Here is a 20,109-nt window from a genome sequence, read left to right on the forward strand (position 1 = left end):
AAAAAAACTAAATCCGTTTATTGTGGTAAAGTATCCTTTCATAACTTTGTTTTTGTTAACTTAGCGGTAATAGGTTGACAGCTGATAGAAAAAATTAAGTCCGTTTATTGTGGTAAAGTATTTTCTCGAAACATTATTTTTGTCAACTTAGCGGTATTAGGTTGATTATTGGAAGAGAAAATGAAGGTCAAAGTTCCACTTTTCTAATTTCGCGCAACGCGCACAGCACCGGTACGTAAGTGTGACGTCGTGGTTTTCAAATTATATATATATTTTTTTTCGTATTTAAGACATTGTGGCTTTGTAAGAGTTCCTAAAACTTGCTTAGTTAAATATTTGGCTCTTCTAAAATACATTGTATTCCAACTTTAGCGATGAGCATATAACTATAGGCAGACACCACTATGTGCATGTGGAGCAAATAAAAAAATATAAGTCTGGGGTTTTACGTGCTAGAAGCCCGATATGATTATAAGGCATGTGTTAGTGGGGGACTCTGGACTAATTTTGACCACCTGGGCTTCTTTAACATGCACCCTATGCATGGTACACGAGCGTGTGTTTTGCATTTCACCCCTGTCGAAGTTCGCCGCCATGGCCGGGATTTGATCCCGTGACCTCGGGTTTTCCAGCGCAGTGCCAAATACACTACGCCACGACGGCGACATTGTGAGAAAGTCAAAGTGGCATTGCCACACCTCTCTTGTTTTTTTTTTTTTGGATTGTTGAAGAGTAATTCACTAATGCAGCTCAAATTATTTTTCCTAGTGTCCCTTTAAGGTACCACGGAAAGAATTAGAAACACTTTCATACAACAATAGCATTGTGTGTCAACAGAACGTTGTGGACCAGAATATAATATTCTTGTAGGCGTCATGGACAGCTCTGAAAGGAAATAAAATTATAGCATACTATTGTTCCAGTGCAGACCAGTCACCTGTATATGACACCATGATCGACGCCAGGATATCATGTGTTTGTCACTTCTTATTTATTTTACCTTTATTTAGGGGAAGGGGGCTATTTGGCACTTTCAATCAATAATCTCCGACCCTAGCATACATTTAAGAAAAAACCTGACAAATAGCTGAGGCCTTAACCTTTTTATATAGCAGACATTATAGTCACGAAAAGTAACTGTGCGGTAGGGAAGACGAAAAATCGGCAGCATGTTACATTCCTGTAACGCGTGAAGGCGAAAGGCAGCTGCACACGTGGTAATGCATTAAGTTATCCTATCAGGGGGGCATAAGCGTATCTACCGGGAGTGCAGGGGGGGCTTTGCCCCCCCCCCTCCCCCACTTTGGAAAGCGGGCACTTGTGGCTGCGCGCTGGAAAGTCCAACAAGACTACAGCTGAAGCTAAATGTTCTTTTCTAATAGAGTCACCACGTAACTGATGCTTTTCTTTACTACGCATCTCCTGCTTCGACAGCGAGCGTTGTGTTTTGTGCCTTCTCGGGACGCCCTATGTAGCGGACGACGCGCGGGATTGGCCACATATACTCGCATTGCGTAGAACGCCTGACGCGAGTCAATTACCGCCCCAACAAATGTCAGCGTGCGCATCTTGCATCATGTCCAGGTTTCTGGGACCACTGTTTCTGTATTCGAAAACACGATCAGCTTGGTACACTTAACCTGCGGGCGAAGGGGAGGTCCGGATAAAGCATTACAATCAGCCGGCATGAAATCGGCTTGAAATCATGGCACGATATCGTTGGTTCTTCAAATGCTGGAACTATTTATTCTCTGTCTAGAGATAGCCAACGTAGCGTTGTAGTCTCGGTATAATAACACTTTTAATGTTTTCATTTGATCGGACTAGGAGCAGCGCCGCGGCGACAGTCTAGGCAGAGCACGGACTCCGAGCGCGAGCGGCATTCAGGAGAAAAAGCGTTGGAGAGGACGACCCACTATACCGTTCCAAACCTTATCTACAATTACCCCCGCGAACGAAAAGGGAGCCACCTGGCGACCTAACAGCTTGCCACTATGAGTGGGTCGTAGTAGGTCTTGAGGCGGTCGACGTTGACAATGTCTCGTCCACGACGGCGTATAGAACGTCCGCACTGACAACACGAGCGGTGCACGCCGCTATAGGGTTAGCACGGTGGGTGTTGGCTGTACGCCAACAATCTAATCAAACCTCTTACAGGTAAAACAGTCCAATAAAATCGTGTAACCACGACTTATCGTAGATATGCTAGTGAAAATGACCTTGGCCGAACGTGCAGAACCATTTCAATACCAACAGAACACTCACTTGAATTTTTCTAAAGGAATGTGCCTCTTCTGACTTTCATAATATTATTTCCAGGTTGTTTTTAAATAAGAGCTGCACTATTATTTGTTTCCGGACAGGAGAAAAAAGAACAGCAGATATTCCGTATATTGAAATACGATGGGCCACTTTTTTTGTGACGTGCACTGAAAATTCGCACTGTGTAGGTTGCTTTTGAGCTCTGAAAACGGTTACTGATAGTCGATTTGTCCCAATTCTTATGCGTTATGCACGGTATTTAGTTCTTTTCTCCCGGTACCCTCGGCAAAATATGTGGGGCACGGTGTTTTTATTTATACGAAGCAACGTTACGAGGGACGAGCGATATATGTTTATTCTGTGTAGGTTTATTACAGGCTTTGTAGAAATTTGCTCATTGAAGCGTTCGAGAGTGTCATACTGCCGCTAATCTAAATGTGTCCCAGACTCCTAAAACAACAGCACAAGAGACGGTTGATGTTTCGTGAAAATAGAGAAAATTTTAAATGCAATGTGTGGCGAAACTTTCACTTTCCTGCTTTAAATGGAACTGTTGCAGGTAATTACTAAATACCCATTTTCCCCTGTGTTTTCGTGCATCATACGAGATTCGTAGTTTGTTTCTCTGGTGTCCACAGTGCGCTAAACGAGGCATCTTGTTTATATCCGGTGAAACTTATGGGCTTGGTATGGCCAATGTGTACGCAATGTTCCAGATGGGTGGGTAAAATGCGCCTTTTCAAATATAATACGTACACATACAAGTGCTCCATATCGTTATTATTATGTTTCACAAGTAGTGTGAAACTTATATGGCTGCGCTGACATAATTACAACTACAAATGAGGTCAAATTTTGCGAACATAAGCAGAACAATCCGCCAAGTTGATGTGCGATGTTAAATGCCTGTTAATCAAATACACCTTAAAAAATTGTAAGCAAGTTTTCGAAAATATCACACTGCTGCTATTAGCTAGGTTTCCCAATGTCCCGAGAGAACTTTGCGGTTCACATATTTTATACTGTGAACGAATAAGCAGCATTTTCTGTGTTTAGTTTCTGGCCCATTTAGAAGCGTTAAGAAAAATTATTGTACCCTCATCTTCCTTTTTTACTTTTTTCATGCGTGATACATTACTTTCGCCTGGTACCCTCACTGAAATAAAAGAGACAGGTTCGTTTTGTTTGGTGAGTGCAAGGACAAGTTAATGGGTACATGTTAATGGGTACAGTTAACGGAGGCAGGTTAATGCTTGGGCTTTCGCAGTAAATTACGTATGCAAGCACTCTAGAGTGTTATGAGCGCGCCTAAGGAGCGGGAGAGAATGGAGCCCGCTGCCGTGGCAGAACTATAAAAACCGCCAAGACCCAATTTAGCGAAAAATGATGGCACACTATGGCTAAGTGTGGCTGGGCTAAGCACAGCCTTCGTAAAAAAAAAAAAATCTCATTTAAAATTTTCTGCGATGTCCTTGGTGAACTAAACAAGACAATTTGTTTATAATTGGCGAAAATCAAGGGCACGTTATGGGCAATATGTAAGTAAACTTCAAACGTAGGGGACTAATTATGGATTTTGCAGTAAATTACGCACCCAAGCTATTCGGAGTTTTATGAATGTGCTTTGGGAACAGAGAATTCATCCCGCTGCCCTGGGAGAACTGTGAACTCAACCGATATCAAATCTGATATCAGTTGAGAAATTGAGATGGGGGTAGTGGGTGTTGGGAGAAAGGTAGGACACCATTGTGAATGTTATGGCGAAGTAACAAGTGCGCTGATGAATTAATGGCTTTTTAAAAATTGCCAGCAAGAAGTGCTACAAAGCAGTACTTGTCGGCAAGGTTTCAAACAGAACAGTTATATATATATATATATATATATATATATATATATATATATATATATATATATATATATATATATATACGGGAATCTTTTTAAAGTATGCAATATAGTAAAAAAAACTTAAAATTTTATTGCAACTGTCCGAAAGAAGCAGCTTCGCTGGAAATCGGGTTGTAATTCTCCCAAGGTCGCACACATCTGCTGCCTTTCTTTTCTTGTGAATATTGCAAGTAATTTATGCTGATTGTACTTCGTTGCTTATAACCTCGACAATGCTATTACGTGCAATACATTGATGCTGTAGACTTAAACATCAAGTACTATTGTTTAATTATTGAAACTGTTGGTAACAAATGTGCATTTCTTATGTGTGCTGTATTGCTGCTACTGGGCGGGATGCGGGACCTTTGTGAGGCACTCTTTGGCTTTTGTTCATGTATCATCTTGAGATTTTACATAGTGTTTGGATCGGACTGCTGGTACGATCTGTTGGGAACTCGGCGCTGACGCCCGTGGTTGTACCTGGGTCGCAAGCCCCAAGGGTAGCGTTGGCCTGGCGGCCTGGGGTACAACTGGAAGCATCCGAAGGTCCCGGCAAAGCATGAGTCGACTGGTAACAACGAAACAACTTGTTTATTTTAACATCGCAAAGAGTTGGCGGTCAGGTTTGACCGAAGTAGAGAGACGGGAGAGCACTTCACTCAACAGAAGAAATCGGAGCCCTCCTTTTGGCGTCCGGGGGCAGCTGTTTTTATACTCTCGCAGTTGAGGGCAAGAAGGAACCCCTCAAAAGACGAGCACGTGAATGTACAATGGGCTAATGGTGACGCACACTGTCGTAGCGATGCCGTAGCACCATGTCGAGCACGATCTCGTAGCACCCTGTCGTGGCGCTGCCGGTCGGACACAATGACTGTAATGAGAGGATGGTCCCTGCTTTGGCATCGCCTGTTTCGGGCACAATGACTGGAACGAGATCCCTGCTTTGGCATCCCCTGTTTCGGGCCCAATAACTGGAATGAGATCCCTGCTTTGGCATCGCCTGTTTCGGGCACAATGACTGGAACGAGATCCCTGCTTTGGCATCGCCTGTTTCGGGCCCAATAACTGGAATGAGATGATAATCCCTAGGCGGTCGCATCGCCGCAGTCGCGCCTGGAAACACCTGGCGATGAGTGTTGTGGCGACGACGATCGGGCCAAAATGTCTGCCGCCCCGCCGCAGTCGCGCCGGCAAAACCACGTGTCGCAGGCGAATCGCAACAATAGTTGCACGAAGTAAATGCAAATTCAAATAATTTTTCGGGCCCCCATGGTTCAATACGTGTGGTCGATAAATAGGGCTATGTCGGTTAGAAATGAGTATAACTGACAGACGCATTTCCAGGCTCTTTCGCTTATATATATATATATATATATATATATATATATATATATATATATATATATATATAGAGAGAGAGAGAGAGAGAGAGAGAGAGGTATCTTTTAGAGAGAACCTCTTTTTCTTTCTTCCGTTCTATCATTCGTTTCTTCATTCATGTCTAGCCACTGCATCTTTGCTCACTTACGGGGGTGTGAGCCAATCCAGATTACGCTATATGTTTTCGGATGTGAGCCATTGCTGCTGACGGTATTTTTTGTGCCACTCGTAAACTTTTTTTTTTTTTATCGCTGGACCAGACGCCGCTTTTTTCGAGTATGAGCCATTGCAGCGAACCATTTAAGGCGGATTCGCCTTAATAATGACGCCGTGAATTTCCATCGCTCGCAATTGAAACAGCCGAAGATTCGAAAAGTAGTAAAGATCGGGCAATATGGTGGAGCCCCAATTCCGATATCCGAAGCAAGACCGTGGGAACACGAGATATCGGCGACGTTCGCGCCGTCCGTCGGCTAGTGGAAGGATTTTGTGAATCGATGGCTTCCTCTCGTGCGAAGAGATGGCAGCACTATACGTGTCTCGCAACGATGGAAGACCTTTTTCGTCGGCGAGAATTAGTTATGTGAGAAGCAAAAGTGATCGGGTGTTAGCACGTCATCCCAATTTAGGCCTTCCATTGTTACCATATCAAAACTCTTTATTTAACTCGATTAACCTTTTTTATTAGAACCTTAGTGGCAGATGTTAATATAGATCGCCTTCATGCTTGTTCGATTATTTTATGATTCGTGTTTAAGCCCGGTACACTTCTTTTAGGCTGTGGGTCTACCTGTCACTAATATTTTCGCCATTATTTTTACCTTTAAGAAGGATAAAACAAGTTATTCACGCGACAAGATAGTGAGCCAGTACTCGCATCTCTGTAGGTAGTTCGAGTTTTTCTCCACCTGCGAACCAACCCCGGACTACGCCGTTGCAATAAGGGCATAAATAAACAACGTTTTCTGCGGAAGGCCCTGAATCAGAAATACCTCCACGGAAACAATCAAGAAAACCTCGGGCCCTCGCTCGATTATCGGTGGCTTCTTTTTCGTTATCTCTAAAATTTTACGGGTAACACCAGTTTAGAGTGGAAAGGGCGATAGATATTCTTTCCTTAGTGAAAGCTAACCATGCTTCAAGGACATCCGTCTGATATGATAACCGGCAACCTTTTCTGCATTCCCGGCTAGCTAAGTTTCGATATTGTCAGGAGTAAGGGTTGAAATTTGACGATTAATAGTATATGAAGTTAGGTGGGAATATTGGCACACAAGAAAATTAGGTTGCATCAAAATGTGGGTACCGTCAAATTGGCCGTATGAACTGCCCCAAAGGTTTAAAATAAAAACAGCTCTAGAGATAGGGACAAACGAAGAAAGAAGCACACAGTGCTGTGTGTGTCTTTCTTCGTTTGTCTCTGTGTCTGGCGCTGTTCCTAATTTAAACATTAATTTAAGAAGCTTGGTACTCGTAAGCGATGTTTGCCAGTCCTCGGCGGTTGCAGGTTAAGGTGGTACTGGTGAAAGGTCGAGTCATTTAGAATACTCCAAATTTATGACTTCGAAATTGGTACCTGGATGGCCACATCCCGCACGCTAGCAGGACTGTTTGAGGTCATAAATGCTGCAACATCCGTGCGTAGGCGAGGACTCAAAAGATGGAGTCCTCCACCGCTATTTATGGAAGCTGCTGGTTTGTCTCAGGTTTTCATAATTTCTGACGATAGTCGATGTGTTTGCTCCACTGCCACACTTCCATGACTGATGTATATTTGCGGCATTCCTCTTGTTGCCATTTGTAGCTCCCAAGGCAAGGATCGCGTTTATCTTCTGCTTGTTAGAGAAAGACATACCGACTGGGACTGCACTGACGTTGTCAATTCGCTGTTGTGGCGATAGGCTTTGTGCCAAAAAAAAAGAAAAAAAAAACATCCGTGCGTTTTATATACGCTAAGACACCAACTATCACAGCATATTTCCAACTAACACCAAACGCGACGTGTTGCTTCAGGCTTGGCGCGGCAGATAAGGCACTAACTCAATCACGATGTTTTTCTTTGTTTCCTTTATTCTGTTCTGGCCAACTAAGATGGTGCCTGTTCGAGGGCGCTGCTTGATGATGCGGGTGGGAGCGCAATCACGTGGTATTCTCCATAGTTCGTGGGGTTAATTTTTCAGTTGGGAAAGATCAGTACGCAATTAGTACGTCGCTGAAAATACCACAGTTGGATGTCCCTTGGCTGTGCCTACAAAAGCCTAATTGACACTTTGATAATTATGATAGAACGTCCGGAGTTAGATCATTATTTGCCATTACCTAATTAAATCTCAGTAACCAAAAAGTTGCTGTCAGGTACTTCACTGTATACTGGAAACAATGTGCGCTAGGTTTTCTTCCAGTAACGCATTGCACTTTCTTTAAATATTCGTGCATAATAGTTCATGGGACGCCTTCTATATATTAAAACCTCTGCATGCAAGTGATGATGTTTCCATCCTGAATGTTGTTTGTAAATTACTAGAAATGTTTTTTTTTTCGTGAGTCATTAGCATTGCTCATGGGAAAGAGAAGCCATACTGAGACACCTATCATTCAAGTGCATATTACACGACGTTGATAAAAGGCTTTGCCGAAGGGCTCACTGAAGTCTATAGGTTATTTTTTTCAGGGTCAAAGAAGCACGCGAAGCAATTCGAAGCAACAGCAACATATTCATTCTCTAGGAATAGGCTATCCCTACCTTTAGAAATAATTGTTAATTGGCTACCTCCTCCTCTTTTAAACATATTGTTACGCGAAGGATGAGTCGGTAAGACGAGCAGCTATTTACAGGTTATATTTACAACATCGGTTGTAGTGCTGACCGGCTAGATTCACAGCGCCAGCCCAGTTTGTTGTTCTGCCTCTTTTCTCGAGTGATGGCGTCCACGAGCCTCGTTCAAACAAGCAAATATCACACGCGTGTAGCATAAACCCCCGGCGGCAGAAGCGACGTCCCGGAGCGTCTAAATGTCAACACATGGAGGGTGGCACTGCTTCAGCAGGAAAGAAGTTTGGGCGTGTTGGTGGGATACATTCAGGCTGGGATACATAGCGCAAAAAATGACACAGGCAGAATATTAGCGCTCGTCCTGTGTTCTGCTTGTCCCTGTGTCATTTCTTGCGCCATGTATCCCAGTCTGAAGATACTGCTTCAGTCGTGTAACGTGCATGATATCACTGGACTGGGAAGCCAAAAAATTAAATTTTTCCTGTGTATATATCTAAGCATTTTGTGTATTTGTATGGTATTTACAGTGGAAATTTAAAACAATGATGAAGTGAGGAAATACGGATGAGGCAGCCGCCACTGGTCCTCCTATTGTGAGCATTTGCAAAAGTAAAGCGAAACTACACACACACACACACACACACACACACACACACACACACACACACACACACACACACACACACACACACACACACACACACACACACACACACACACACACACACACACACACACACGCACACACACACACACACACACACATATGTATATATATATATATATATATATATATATATATATATATATATATATTAAAAGACATGCACGTCTGCGCCAACAGTGATGCAGCAAGCTATTAGCCACAATGAAATCTTAAGTGAAACGGTAGGGGCAAGTCAGCAGAAACATTTAAAAAATGTGGGTGACAAGACTCCGGTAATGACACTTTTGACTTTTGGCATGTGTACTGGGGGGGGAAAGGCTGCGCCATCGCAAGGGTGGCGGCTCTGCGCCCCCCGCCGGAAAACTCCGAAGGGGGCTCGCACCCCGGAGCGCCCCTCCCCCCGCCCCCCCCCCCCCAATGTGGTCGGCGCATATGGCTTCCAGCATTTACGATGCCCGTTTCACAGTAGCACACACTGCAATGAGCCCTAATAAGCCATAGTGCTCAGAATGCTCTCATTACAGGACGTGTGTAGCCCAGCATCTTGTCAAAACAAAAGGAAACTCGAGAAATGTCATATTTTGAAACAAGAGCCACCGTCAGCTTGTCTGGCTACACAAGATTGGAATAAAATCGTCCCACGTGTTAGGGTGACGACGCACTTTCTTCAAGTCTTCCCGTTCCTCCAAAAGGAATGCGATTCGATACGAGTGTGACCAAAGAAAACGGAAATTGACAGGAAGAATAGTTGTTGCCCCATCTTGTCGTGCCATTTTTTTTTCAAATTCAGTAGCCAACCAAATGTTGAGGAAACGCCTGCGACGAATGTTGCCAACATTACCAATGTTATCAAACGAATCAAGCCAGGCGAGCAAGCAATGCAATAACATTTCGCGTCTTGTTGCACTTACAAAGCGCCAGCGTGGCACTGCTGCTGACGTGTTAAATCGTCATCATGTTTCGCGACGTGACTGCAGGTGGTGCCTCGTGCCCTGCCAAGTCGGACTTGCGGGAGGTGGACGACTGTAACATGGTGCGCTGCTTCGGCATGCACTGGAAGACCGGCCCCTGGAAGAAGTGCGTCGCGGATAACGTCACCAGCGGCTGCGGCCGCGGAAGACAGAACCGCACCGTCAACTGCTTCTTCAAAGGAAACGTCTCCGACAAGAAGTGAGTCCTTGAACGTCCTTGGCGGCCAACGCTCCGTCAAATAAGTGGCCGTCAGAGGTCTCGCTGCCTAAAGCGCTGCCAAAAGATGGACAAGAGCAGCTGTCGTCATGCTTTCGTTCATCTGAGTATGCGAAGTGGAGGCCTATTAATCTGTTTTCTCTCTTTCCTACTACTTACTTCAGGTGTGCTCCGCTCAAGAAGCCAGCCAATTCTCAGCCCTGCCACATACCCTGTCCAGTCGACTGTCAAGTGACCAATTTCTCTGACTGGAGACTATGCAAAGACTGTGGCGATGGTGAGTGTGTGCTTTGTTATCTTGTAGATGAGGGTCGGATCCTATAGTCTGTTTCTTCACTACGAGTACAACGTCTTGGTTTGGAGCCTAAACAGGCTATCTCAGTTTGGGATGTGCCATATAATCGGTAGTTTTGTCATAAACGACGGATCTTACTAATTTGGCATTACGGTACTCTCGCGGTAAATATGAAAGGCAACATAAGAGCACGTGTCAAATAGCCTCAAATTAGACTTCGAGCGATACGCGGCGACCACTCTCCAAAGCAAAGTGCAAAGGGAAGGGTTATAATGTTAATCGTTGGCACTCCTATTCCGACAACGTTTAGATAAATGCAAGGAGAATCTCGGTGGCACCTCGCTGTAATAACTCCTTAAGATATCAGGTGTGTTATCAATGTTTTCGAGCGTAGCGATAATTATCACTGCTGTGACTATGCCCACTGCCTATGGTAATGCGAATATGAACGTATACGGAAAATAGGGCGGTTTTATAGGCCTCGTCAGCTGCCGACAGGAGGTGCTATGCAGGATGCCTCGAGTTTCCCGCTTGCATGCGTTCGCTCGACGGAGTTAGTGAACAAAGATTGCGCGAGACGCCCGAAGCTGCAGCGCATAATAACATGTCCAGGTGAAGCCTCGTATGTCCCCATGAATGCACCTTGCACACGCCTCTTCCTCGTTTCAAACACACAAGAATGGGCATTGTTACGCACCAGCGCCGCTTATCAGACAGTAATGGCGTTTGTAGCCTTACGTACGTTAAACACAAGCGTCTTTGCGGGGTGTCCGTAGACATTGATTTAATGTACGGGAACGCAAACGTGAACAAGGCGCTAAAAGGCAAGGCGTCGTCTGATGCGTCGTGACAAGCATATCCAAGCCAAGGCAATCATTAGCAACCATTATGTTGTCGCTAGGCGGATGCGTCTAGTCGGGCCTAGGGACGCTGGAATCGCCGAACGATCTAAGAAATTGTACGCGCCATGTGCTCGTAACTAGTGTTTCATGCGAGCTTAGAGGAAACAAAAGCTCATTTCAATAGTTACTGCTGATCAACGAGAGTGAGAGCGTAGCCATCACGAGCATACACGGTGACGCGAGAGTCACGGGTGCTGCCACATTCGACAACTCCATTTCTTAGCGTCCGTAAACATTTACGAACGCTAAACTCGCCAAATAATGTACGTTATCATCGCGCACGTAAACCACAGAAACTCAATAACTTTCGGAGCATGCGCAGTTAGGACAACGCTATGTACAGATGTAGTGCGTTAGGTTCGGTTGCAAACGCTATTCTAAAGCTGTCTCTTATTATCAATGCCATCTTGCAATACCGTGGATGCCCCGCCCTGTCCCGCCCTTTCTATCGACGCACATGACGCAAGCCGCTCGCCAAGCCTTTCTGAGGCCAGTCAAGGGCGTGCCTCCTTTTCCGGACATTATATGTCTATCCACCGTCGAACACGAGCAGTGCAGAAGTGGCGCATTCTCACATCAACCTTTTCTTTAGAATACCTTAAAAGATAATTTTTTTTCTATAACTTACTTGCACAGGTAATACATTGGGTAGAACAATAAACGAAAGAAGGCGCCGACGTGACTCCTCCTTTTACAGCCAAGCTGTATGCCTCTACCGTCCAAGGAAATTTTCGTCTCGTTGGCGGGGTAAGCGAAAAATTCCCCATACGTGGGCCGATGCCGGAGATAGTGCAATGCCGGGCCGAGCCGCGGCGGAGGCGAAGCAGGCGTTAAGCACTCCCCATATGTGGGCCGATCCCGAAGATAGTGCAGTGCCGGGCCGACCCGCGGCGGAGGTGCAGTTCGCCATTAAGGGACCCACTTACACACCTTTGCTGGTCATCCCTCTTCACAGAGTCATGGAAGGGCACTGCGCTTTTTTCGGCTACCCACGAGGTAACGTCCAGGTGATGATAACCCAAGAGTGAATCTCGATAAGCGAATGGAACTGGAGAAGTGCCGAGGGTTGAATGTATGTCTTGATGCTATTAGATTCTCATGGCGTCGCCAGAGCTCGCGGAGATCCCGAACTTTGCCAAAAGCGGGCTTTCGTGCATAGCACCCATGACGCCGCCCACACTGCATAAGAAAAACCAGCCGGGTGTGAACTTCACAGCACTTTTCTTTCCACTTTGTTTTAGGTGGCACCTAGAGGGGTTTGAGTCCACCTGGCACGCGCGCCTGCGTTCCCTTTCATGTTGCTTACAAGAAACGGTAACTTATTATCTAGAGCCTTAGAAATGATACAATGAATGGAACTAACTGTATGAAGATCTGCATGACAGCGGCGGCCAAATTCCATTGTACTGAATTCTGAGAAAGCATTTGCCTAAGAAAGCACCAAAACAAAGCTTATATTTGTGTCGATGTGAAAAAAACGTTTCCTTTATAAAACATGAGTTTCTTTGACTGCTACTTACCCTGTGACATTACATACAGCCCCAGAGTTTAATCTAATACAATAGCAACATGAAGTAGTGTAAATTGCCAGCTCAATTTTCCGCGCCCTATTGTCACTGACAGATTGAATCCCTTATATAAAGTATTGTGGCCTTATATGTCTCCAGTTACAGCTGTCAGTATCTAAGGGATTTGAAATTAAAATGTCGCAAATATGACTGCTTGTATACATTTCATTTTGCTTTCTCTCGCGTACGTGCTTTAGCCGTAATACAAATAAAATCTTTGGTACGGCGGTATATAAGCCACTTCTCATTATGATTATTTTCTTGCGACGAGAAACACGCACACGAAGCACTTCGTTACGTAGACAACTTGTGCGACAAGGATGCCGTTTCTGCCTATACTATAGAAAAGAGGGCACCTAAAGCAATCGACAGACGGATATTCGTTCTCGTTTTCGTATCGGGGAGCTTACGAAACTACGCAGCAGGTGCTTCAGCACGTGCCTTGTGTGCGCAGGCTTACGTGAGTAGAGGAGTGCGATATACTTTCTATCGCTAGAAAATGGCAAGTAATTACAAAAGCGGCGCAGAGTTACCTTTAACAACGGAGGAAAGATAATACGCTCAGATATTACTCATAGTTTGATTCGTTCTGATAGCAATGCCCGAGGCATAGCGTTTCATACAACAATTACCAGAGGGAAATCTGGAGCTGGTGTCTACACGAGGGCTTCAAGCGAGGCGGTTCAGCCAGCATGCGAACGATGAGGTACTACATGTATTTGCCTAAACTTCGTCCTTATGGCTTCAGAAGGCTTTGTGACTTTGTAAACTCGTCGTTTTAGACAACGCACCATGAAATAATTAATTAAATCTACATTCTTAAAATTGACCGACGCCAGGATTTGAATACAGGTCACAGAAGCGCGATATCGAAATAATTACGCCAGGCACGCATGCATCCACAAGTGGCATAGAAATTTCTTGCGAGCAAGGCAGCGCGTTGAGACGCGTGGCGCATTTCGATTTGGCCACCTCGACAGGCTGAACCGCTGCGATTAGTAGCGATTGTGCGTGCTCGCGGAGTTCGCTTCACTTAGGAAGTATAGATTGCACTGAAATTGAGGACAACGAATGTAGATAAAGCTTAATTAACAAAGCCACGAGAACGTTTCGATCCAAAAGCACGAAGGTTAGACTGATCCATGGGGTATACCCATCATTCCACTGGCGGCTCAACGGTTGCAGCGCCAGAGTTTCCCGTATGAAACTCTATGGCTGGAATGTCTGGAGACGCACTCACGCTGCCGCCTTTGTCGCACTGTCCCGCTGGCGGAACATGCGCAGTTCGCGCACCGAGGTTTAGAGGATCGTCAGAAACGCGGTCAACACGGTGGGCGCCGAGTGACAAAAACTCATTTCTCGTGCCTCCTGAGTGAACTGTATGTTGCTGATGTTGTATCCCACTTTTGTATTTATTACATACTTTGCTTCTTTATTTCAATATTTCGAAATCCCTCATGCATGCGTTTACGATATTGTACTCCATCTGCTCCTTGGGCTTTAACCGGTTCGCAGGAGGGCACTAAATAAAATAAAAAATAAATAAATGGACGAGGGGTAATGGGCGCTCTGTCAAAGCTACGCTAGATCGCTGGGCTGGCGGAGCAATGGTAGTGTTCCGCCTTCCGCTGCTGGCGTAAGCGTTGTGCGTGCGCACACTGCAGCGTTTCTGCTAGCCTGCTGCACACGTATACTCTGGTCTGAGCAGTATACCTCAAGCTGACGTTATCTAAGATTAACGCGATAGCGTCAAGGGCCCCTTGTCGCAGAAAATGCGGCGTCTGCGCCCCGCGCCCGGCGTCGACCGTCGCTTCGGCAAAAATCGTTTCGAATCTCACATATCCAACTCCGCGGGCCCTCCATGTAGCGCAACAAACTTACTGAACTAATTGAATTTCTCAAAGCAAAACACGTAACAAAAATCGCGAAGCACGACTGAGACACAACCGCAGACATGACAGTGCTGGACTGTAATTTGAATTTACGAGAAAAAATAATTCTGTTGAGCGGAAACTCAAACACAAACCCATTTTCCAGCGTTCCTGAAATTCATAGAGCAGCCATGGCCTCCGAGATTCGCGTGCGCCGGTACGCAAATCTCAAAGGCCATGAAGCGCCCGGGTCCTTGCAACACCTTCAGATGGCGCTCGCCTCCGCCGCATCGCAGAACCCCAGAATAGCATCGCCGTCAATAAGAGAAAAAGGAGAAAAACAAGACAGAGAGATCGCCATGAAATAGGCTAATAAACATGCAAGGCGGCAGAGGAAAGGAAAAGTAGGTAGAGATTGAGGAGCAGTTAAATAGAGAACAAATAGAGTATATGCGTTTATAGAAACGCATCTCAGAGACTCGGAAGAGCCGCCAGTGATTAACAATTATATTTGGGAAGGGTGCAGGAGAGATAAATCGGAAAGAAAAGGAGGGGAAGTCGGAATGCTCGTCTATCAGGGAGCCAAAGGAAGTCAATTCATCAAGAGCATCTTTACTTATTATGTACAATGAGTGGAAAGAAAACTTGGCTGGGTGCAACGCATTTGTGGACTGGGAATAATTGCAGAGAGAAAAATCAAGAGATAGGGAAATGCCTAAGAGCTGATATTAAGTGTTTCGGGAATGATGCCGAAATTATCCTATTAGATGACATAAATACCCACATACAGGATCTAGATGGCTATACCGACAACGGGGAGTCAACGCTAGATCTTTGTGAGCAACAAAACCTTGTTATCGTGAATACAGGGCCTAAATGTGACGGGCAGACCTCGTGGCAAGTGGGAAACCGGTAGTCGACCATTGATTACTGTCCGATGACAGAAGGTATTCATGATAAGCTGAGAAAAATAGTCGTTGACGAGGAAGGGTATAGCAGCATAGAGAGTGATCATAAACACATCATTTTGGAAATGGGATATGTAGTTCGGAAAGAGAGAAAGGAGCGCAAAATGGCCAGTCCAAATTTTAACGCTGAAAATTAGCAAATATAGTTGCAAGAGTTGAGGAAGATCTTGGCAAACGGCCACGCAAAGAGTGAGAGTATAGTGAGCTTCTAAATGTAATTACGACCGAAATACGGAAAGAGAGACAACACGCTTGTTGGAAAATTAAAAAAAAGGAAACCGAAGAGCTGGCGGAACAGGGAGATACGAGAAGCGGCGGCCGAACGACAGAAAGCATCCCGAGAGCAGAGGCAGGCAGAAAAGCTGCAGTTGCTGCAGGATGAATAGGGGCCAGAATATGGGAAATATACCAGGAGAAAATCTACGGTTCAAATACTGATTCAAGCAAAGATAAAAGCTGAAAGGGAACGTTGGTTGTCAGAAATACGTGAGAAAAAGGAGACCGCAGGTAGAATATTTTGGAACCACATAGACTTGTTAGGCAGGAAGTCTGGCACAATACAACAAGATATGCTAGACGAAGATGGAAACAAACTTGAAGGGTGCGTGGCATTAAATTACATCCGAAAAATAACAGCCGAATCATTCCAAGGCAATGACGAGGTTGTATTTGAGGAAAATAAGAGTATGAAAGAGAACCGGATGGAATAGGAGCTGGTGCTAACAAATTTCAACTGGAAGAAAGCCGAAGAGAAAATTCCTAAGTGCACAGCCGCAAGGCTAGACGAGGTTACCGTTAGGCTGATTAAAGAACTAGGACGAACAAGTAAGGAAGCTCTGTTGAAAGCTGTCGAAAAAATTTTAAAAGCTAGACAAATACCAGACAGTTCGCGACAAAGTAGAATGAATTTAATGTATAAAGGTAAGGGGGATTAAGATAGAATTCACTCATATAGACCGTTGACCATTATATATGTAATATGCAGGCTAGGAATGCAGGCAATTAAATTAAAGCTGCAAGCATGAGCAGAGAATAACGGCATTTTCGGTAGGCGTATGGATGATAACTTATTTGTTCTTCCTCCATGTATTGAAATATCCAGAGTAGAAAGAAGACCGTTATATATTGCCTTTTTAAACATTACAGGAGCGTATGACAAGGTAGACTGCAATATTTTGAGGGATATTCTGAAAGAGAAAGGCTTACGCGACGATTGTACGCAGCTTTTGTGAGAGATTTACTTACAAAATACCGTTTGCGTTGAATGGGAAGGAATGAGGAGTGACGAGAAAGTTGATATCAAGAAAGGAATGAGGCAGAGGTGCCCTTTATCGCCACTGCTGTTTATGATGTAAATGGTGAGGATCGAAAGGGCGCTAGAGAGAAGTAATATCGGATTTAATCTTTCATACAAACAGGTAGGTACAGTAGTAGAGCAGGAGCTTGTAGGTTTGTTTTAGTTGGATGACATTGTGTAGCTAGCTAACAAGCAAAATGATGGGCAAGGTATGTATGTGTGGACATGAAGGGGAAAATTTAGGTCTTCTTTAGAGTCAAAAATCAGGTGTTATGCTATTCAATGAAAACAGTGAACAGGCAGTGCCAATACAGGGCCAGGAATTAACTCGCGTAAAACAGTATATATACTTTGGTATACGGATAAACGAATGCTATAGATATATGTGGAAACATAGGAATAAACAATAACAGTAAAGGGGACGAGAAATGCGGCGATAATGAAACACATGCGGCCATAATGAAACAGCGAGCGCTATGGGGATACAATAGGTATAGGGTGCTTCAGGTTATGTGAAAAAGTGTAATCGTTTCAGGACTTACATTTGGAAATGCGGTTGTTTGATTGAGCTCAGGAGGACAACCAGGACTCGATGAGGACCAAAGGTCAGTGGGACGCCTTGCAATATGCGCTCATGGGAAGACTGCAAATGAAACTGCGGAAGGTGATATAGGCTGGACAACTTTCGAAGTGGGGGAAGCTCAGAGTAAAATTGATTATGAAGGACGACTGTGGAATATGGAAGAGACTAAATGGGCTGGGAGAGTGTTCAGGTATTTGTACAGGAAAAGAACATTGATTCACAGTCGAGGAAAAGAACTAGGAAGCTTACCAGCAAGTATGCGCTCTGTATAGGGAGCAACATGGCAACAGAGAACGTCAAGCGGAAAATCGGAGGGGCTGAGATAATCTCGTGGGTAGCAGCAATAGAAATGAAACGTGCTACGAGTAACTATTTAAGAGGAAAAAAACGAAATAATGAAAGAAACAATTTATGATAACTCAAAAGGAAGCTCATTACTTTTGGAAACGAATTCAGGATATTTGAAAACACGCATTTATAAATCGAGATTTAAGAAGGAAGAAGAAGCATGTGCTTGCTGCGGTAAAGCTAGGGAAACGATGGAACATGTTTTATTAGAATGTGAAGATATCTTCCCCACGATCGATTTAGGAACCTCTGGCCTCCTTGAAGCCCTTGGGTTCAGCTAGAGTAGGGTGAAAGTAAACATCTCCACAATATAGATTGGTAAGAGGTGATTGGAAGATTGGTGGAAGAAAAGTAGGGAAACGACAAACAACGGAGGCATACAAAAACGAAGTTCGCAATAAGGTTTCAGAAAGTTTGTTTGCAGGAATTCATCGTGGCTCTTCTTTTTCCTTTTCTTTCTTTTTATTTTTGAACATAGATAGGACATTAGGCAATATAATAACAAGAGCTTGATGGCACCACGTGCAACCCACTCCAAAGGGGACGTTCGTAGCGTTCATCCATTCACCGATCCATCGCTGCCCACGCGAGAGACTGTTTTTCTACCAGAAAGCTCCGCTTCGTGAATATCGTTCGCCGCCAGTGTTTGCCGGTAAACAATATGGTTACATAAGCTGCACTTTCCGGGAAGCGCGAGAAGCATTCTGGGATCTTATAATGCTGTCGCGTTCCACTCTTAAAGGCGAAGCTTAAGCGTCCTCCACATTTTTTTTTCATTGGGCACGGACGAACGCCCAAGGTTTCGCACCTGTAGGATGCCTACCGTCGATCTCATCTCGTACACTAAAGCCCCTCCATACTGCTAAAAAATAATCGCCCTTTCCAGTCCATGCAGGTGGTCGAACAACGAAGCTGTGTTAGTTACACCGAGTGTTACACCATGCAATGGAGTATTAGTGTAATGTTGTATTTGTTGGTGCTCGGTGCTGCCATTTAACTCTTTCCCTACCATGGGTAAAATAGGTGTCCTTTGTAGGTTACACCAGATCTTTTATTCTGAAGGAAACACTGCGCAGAATATCTTGCGTAATACATAAACAAGATGCTACATAAATGCACATTTCACGCATAAACGTTTTGTTAACGAGATATATGTCATAAAAAGATGAAAATTGCCAGAATCAAGATTGTGGCATAACATTGAACAAAGTTTACAACGACACGCTTGTATCTACTAAGGAAAATATGTAACAAAAGTTATGAGATCTACAAAAATGTATTACCGTCTAACGAGCACCATCTCAAAAAAAATCAAAATTTTTCATTGAGCAGGTATTACACTACAAAAATTTAACTGCAAGCACTACAGTTAGGCGTGCCGGGCTGCGGCCGCCGATGTTCCGGGCAGGCTTGCGCCGTCGTCTCTCACCAGACTTAGACTCTCAGAGTCTAAGTCTGAGAAAAAGGCAGCGTCCTCAGACTAGCTGATGCTCGATCCGCCGATAAAACGAGCTGCGGACGCAGCGGAATCACGAGATCTGCGATCTTTCGAAGCGAGCACGCCGCTTCCGGAGGCAGCCATTTTTGCTTCCTACTTTGACGATCGCGAAACATCGGAGTGCGTTCAAAAATTACCACATCTGGGAAAAAATCGAACTGCTTATAGAAAACAAAAATATAGTTCCCCTGCTTCACGTCCGCTGGCGAAGTGTGTCCCTGAGTGGCGCTGAAGGTCCCGAAAGCGACGTTTCAAGCATTCGATAGCGGACGGCCATTTTTGCGTTCTACTTTGAGAATCGCGAAACTTCAAAGCCCATTAAAAATTACCGCCTGGCGGGATAAAAACAAACTCCTTAGAAAATAAAAATATAGTTCCCCTCATTAACATCCGATAGCGCAGTATGTCCGTGAGCGGGGCAGAAGGTCTCGAAAGCGACGTTTCAAGCATTCGATAGCGGACTAATGACGCACAATGGGCGCGGTACAGAAATAGTTAAACTCGGCATCTCTGGCGCCCAGCTAGGAGTCGGTCCTACGACGATGAGCCCGTTCACGAGCCAATTCTCGCTGACGCTCGCGGTAGGCAGCTTCTTCCTCAGGAGTACGCACTAGTCGTG

The 20,109-nt window shown here is 44.7% G+C and overlaps 1 protein-coding gene across 2 annotated transcripts in view; it reads left to right on the forward strand.

Annotated features, from left to right (window-relative positions):
* The window catches only part of LOC142582597 (thrombospondin type-1 domain-containing protein 7B-like), a 290,129-nt gene that overhangs the window by 72,423 nt on the left and 197,597 nt on the right, over positions 1–20,109 (forward strand). For both annotated transcript variants that reach the window (XM_075692478.1, XM_075692477.1), the window contains exons 11-12: positions 9,950–10,142; positions 10,325–10,437. In XM_075692478.1, the coding sequence (XP_075548593.1) occupies positions 9,950–10,142; positions 10,325–10,437 (306 nt within the window). The remainder of the gene's footprint in view (positions 1–9,949; positions 10,143–10,324; positions 10,438–20,109) is intronic.

Source organism: Dermacentor variabilis, chromosome 5 (assembly GCF_050947875.1).
Source record: "Dermacentor variabilis isolate Ectoservices chromosome 5, ASM5094787v1, whole genome shotgun sequence".
NCBI lineage: Eukaryota > Metazoa > Arthropoda > Arachnida > Ixodida > Ixodidae > Dermacentor > Dermacentor variabilis.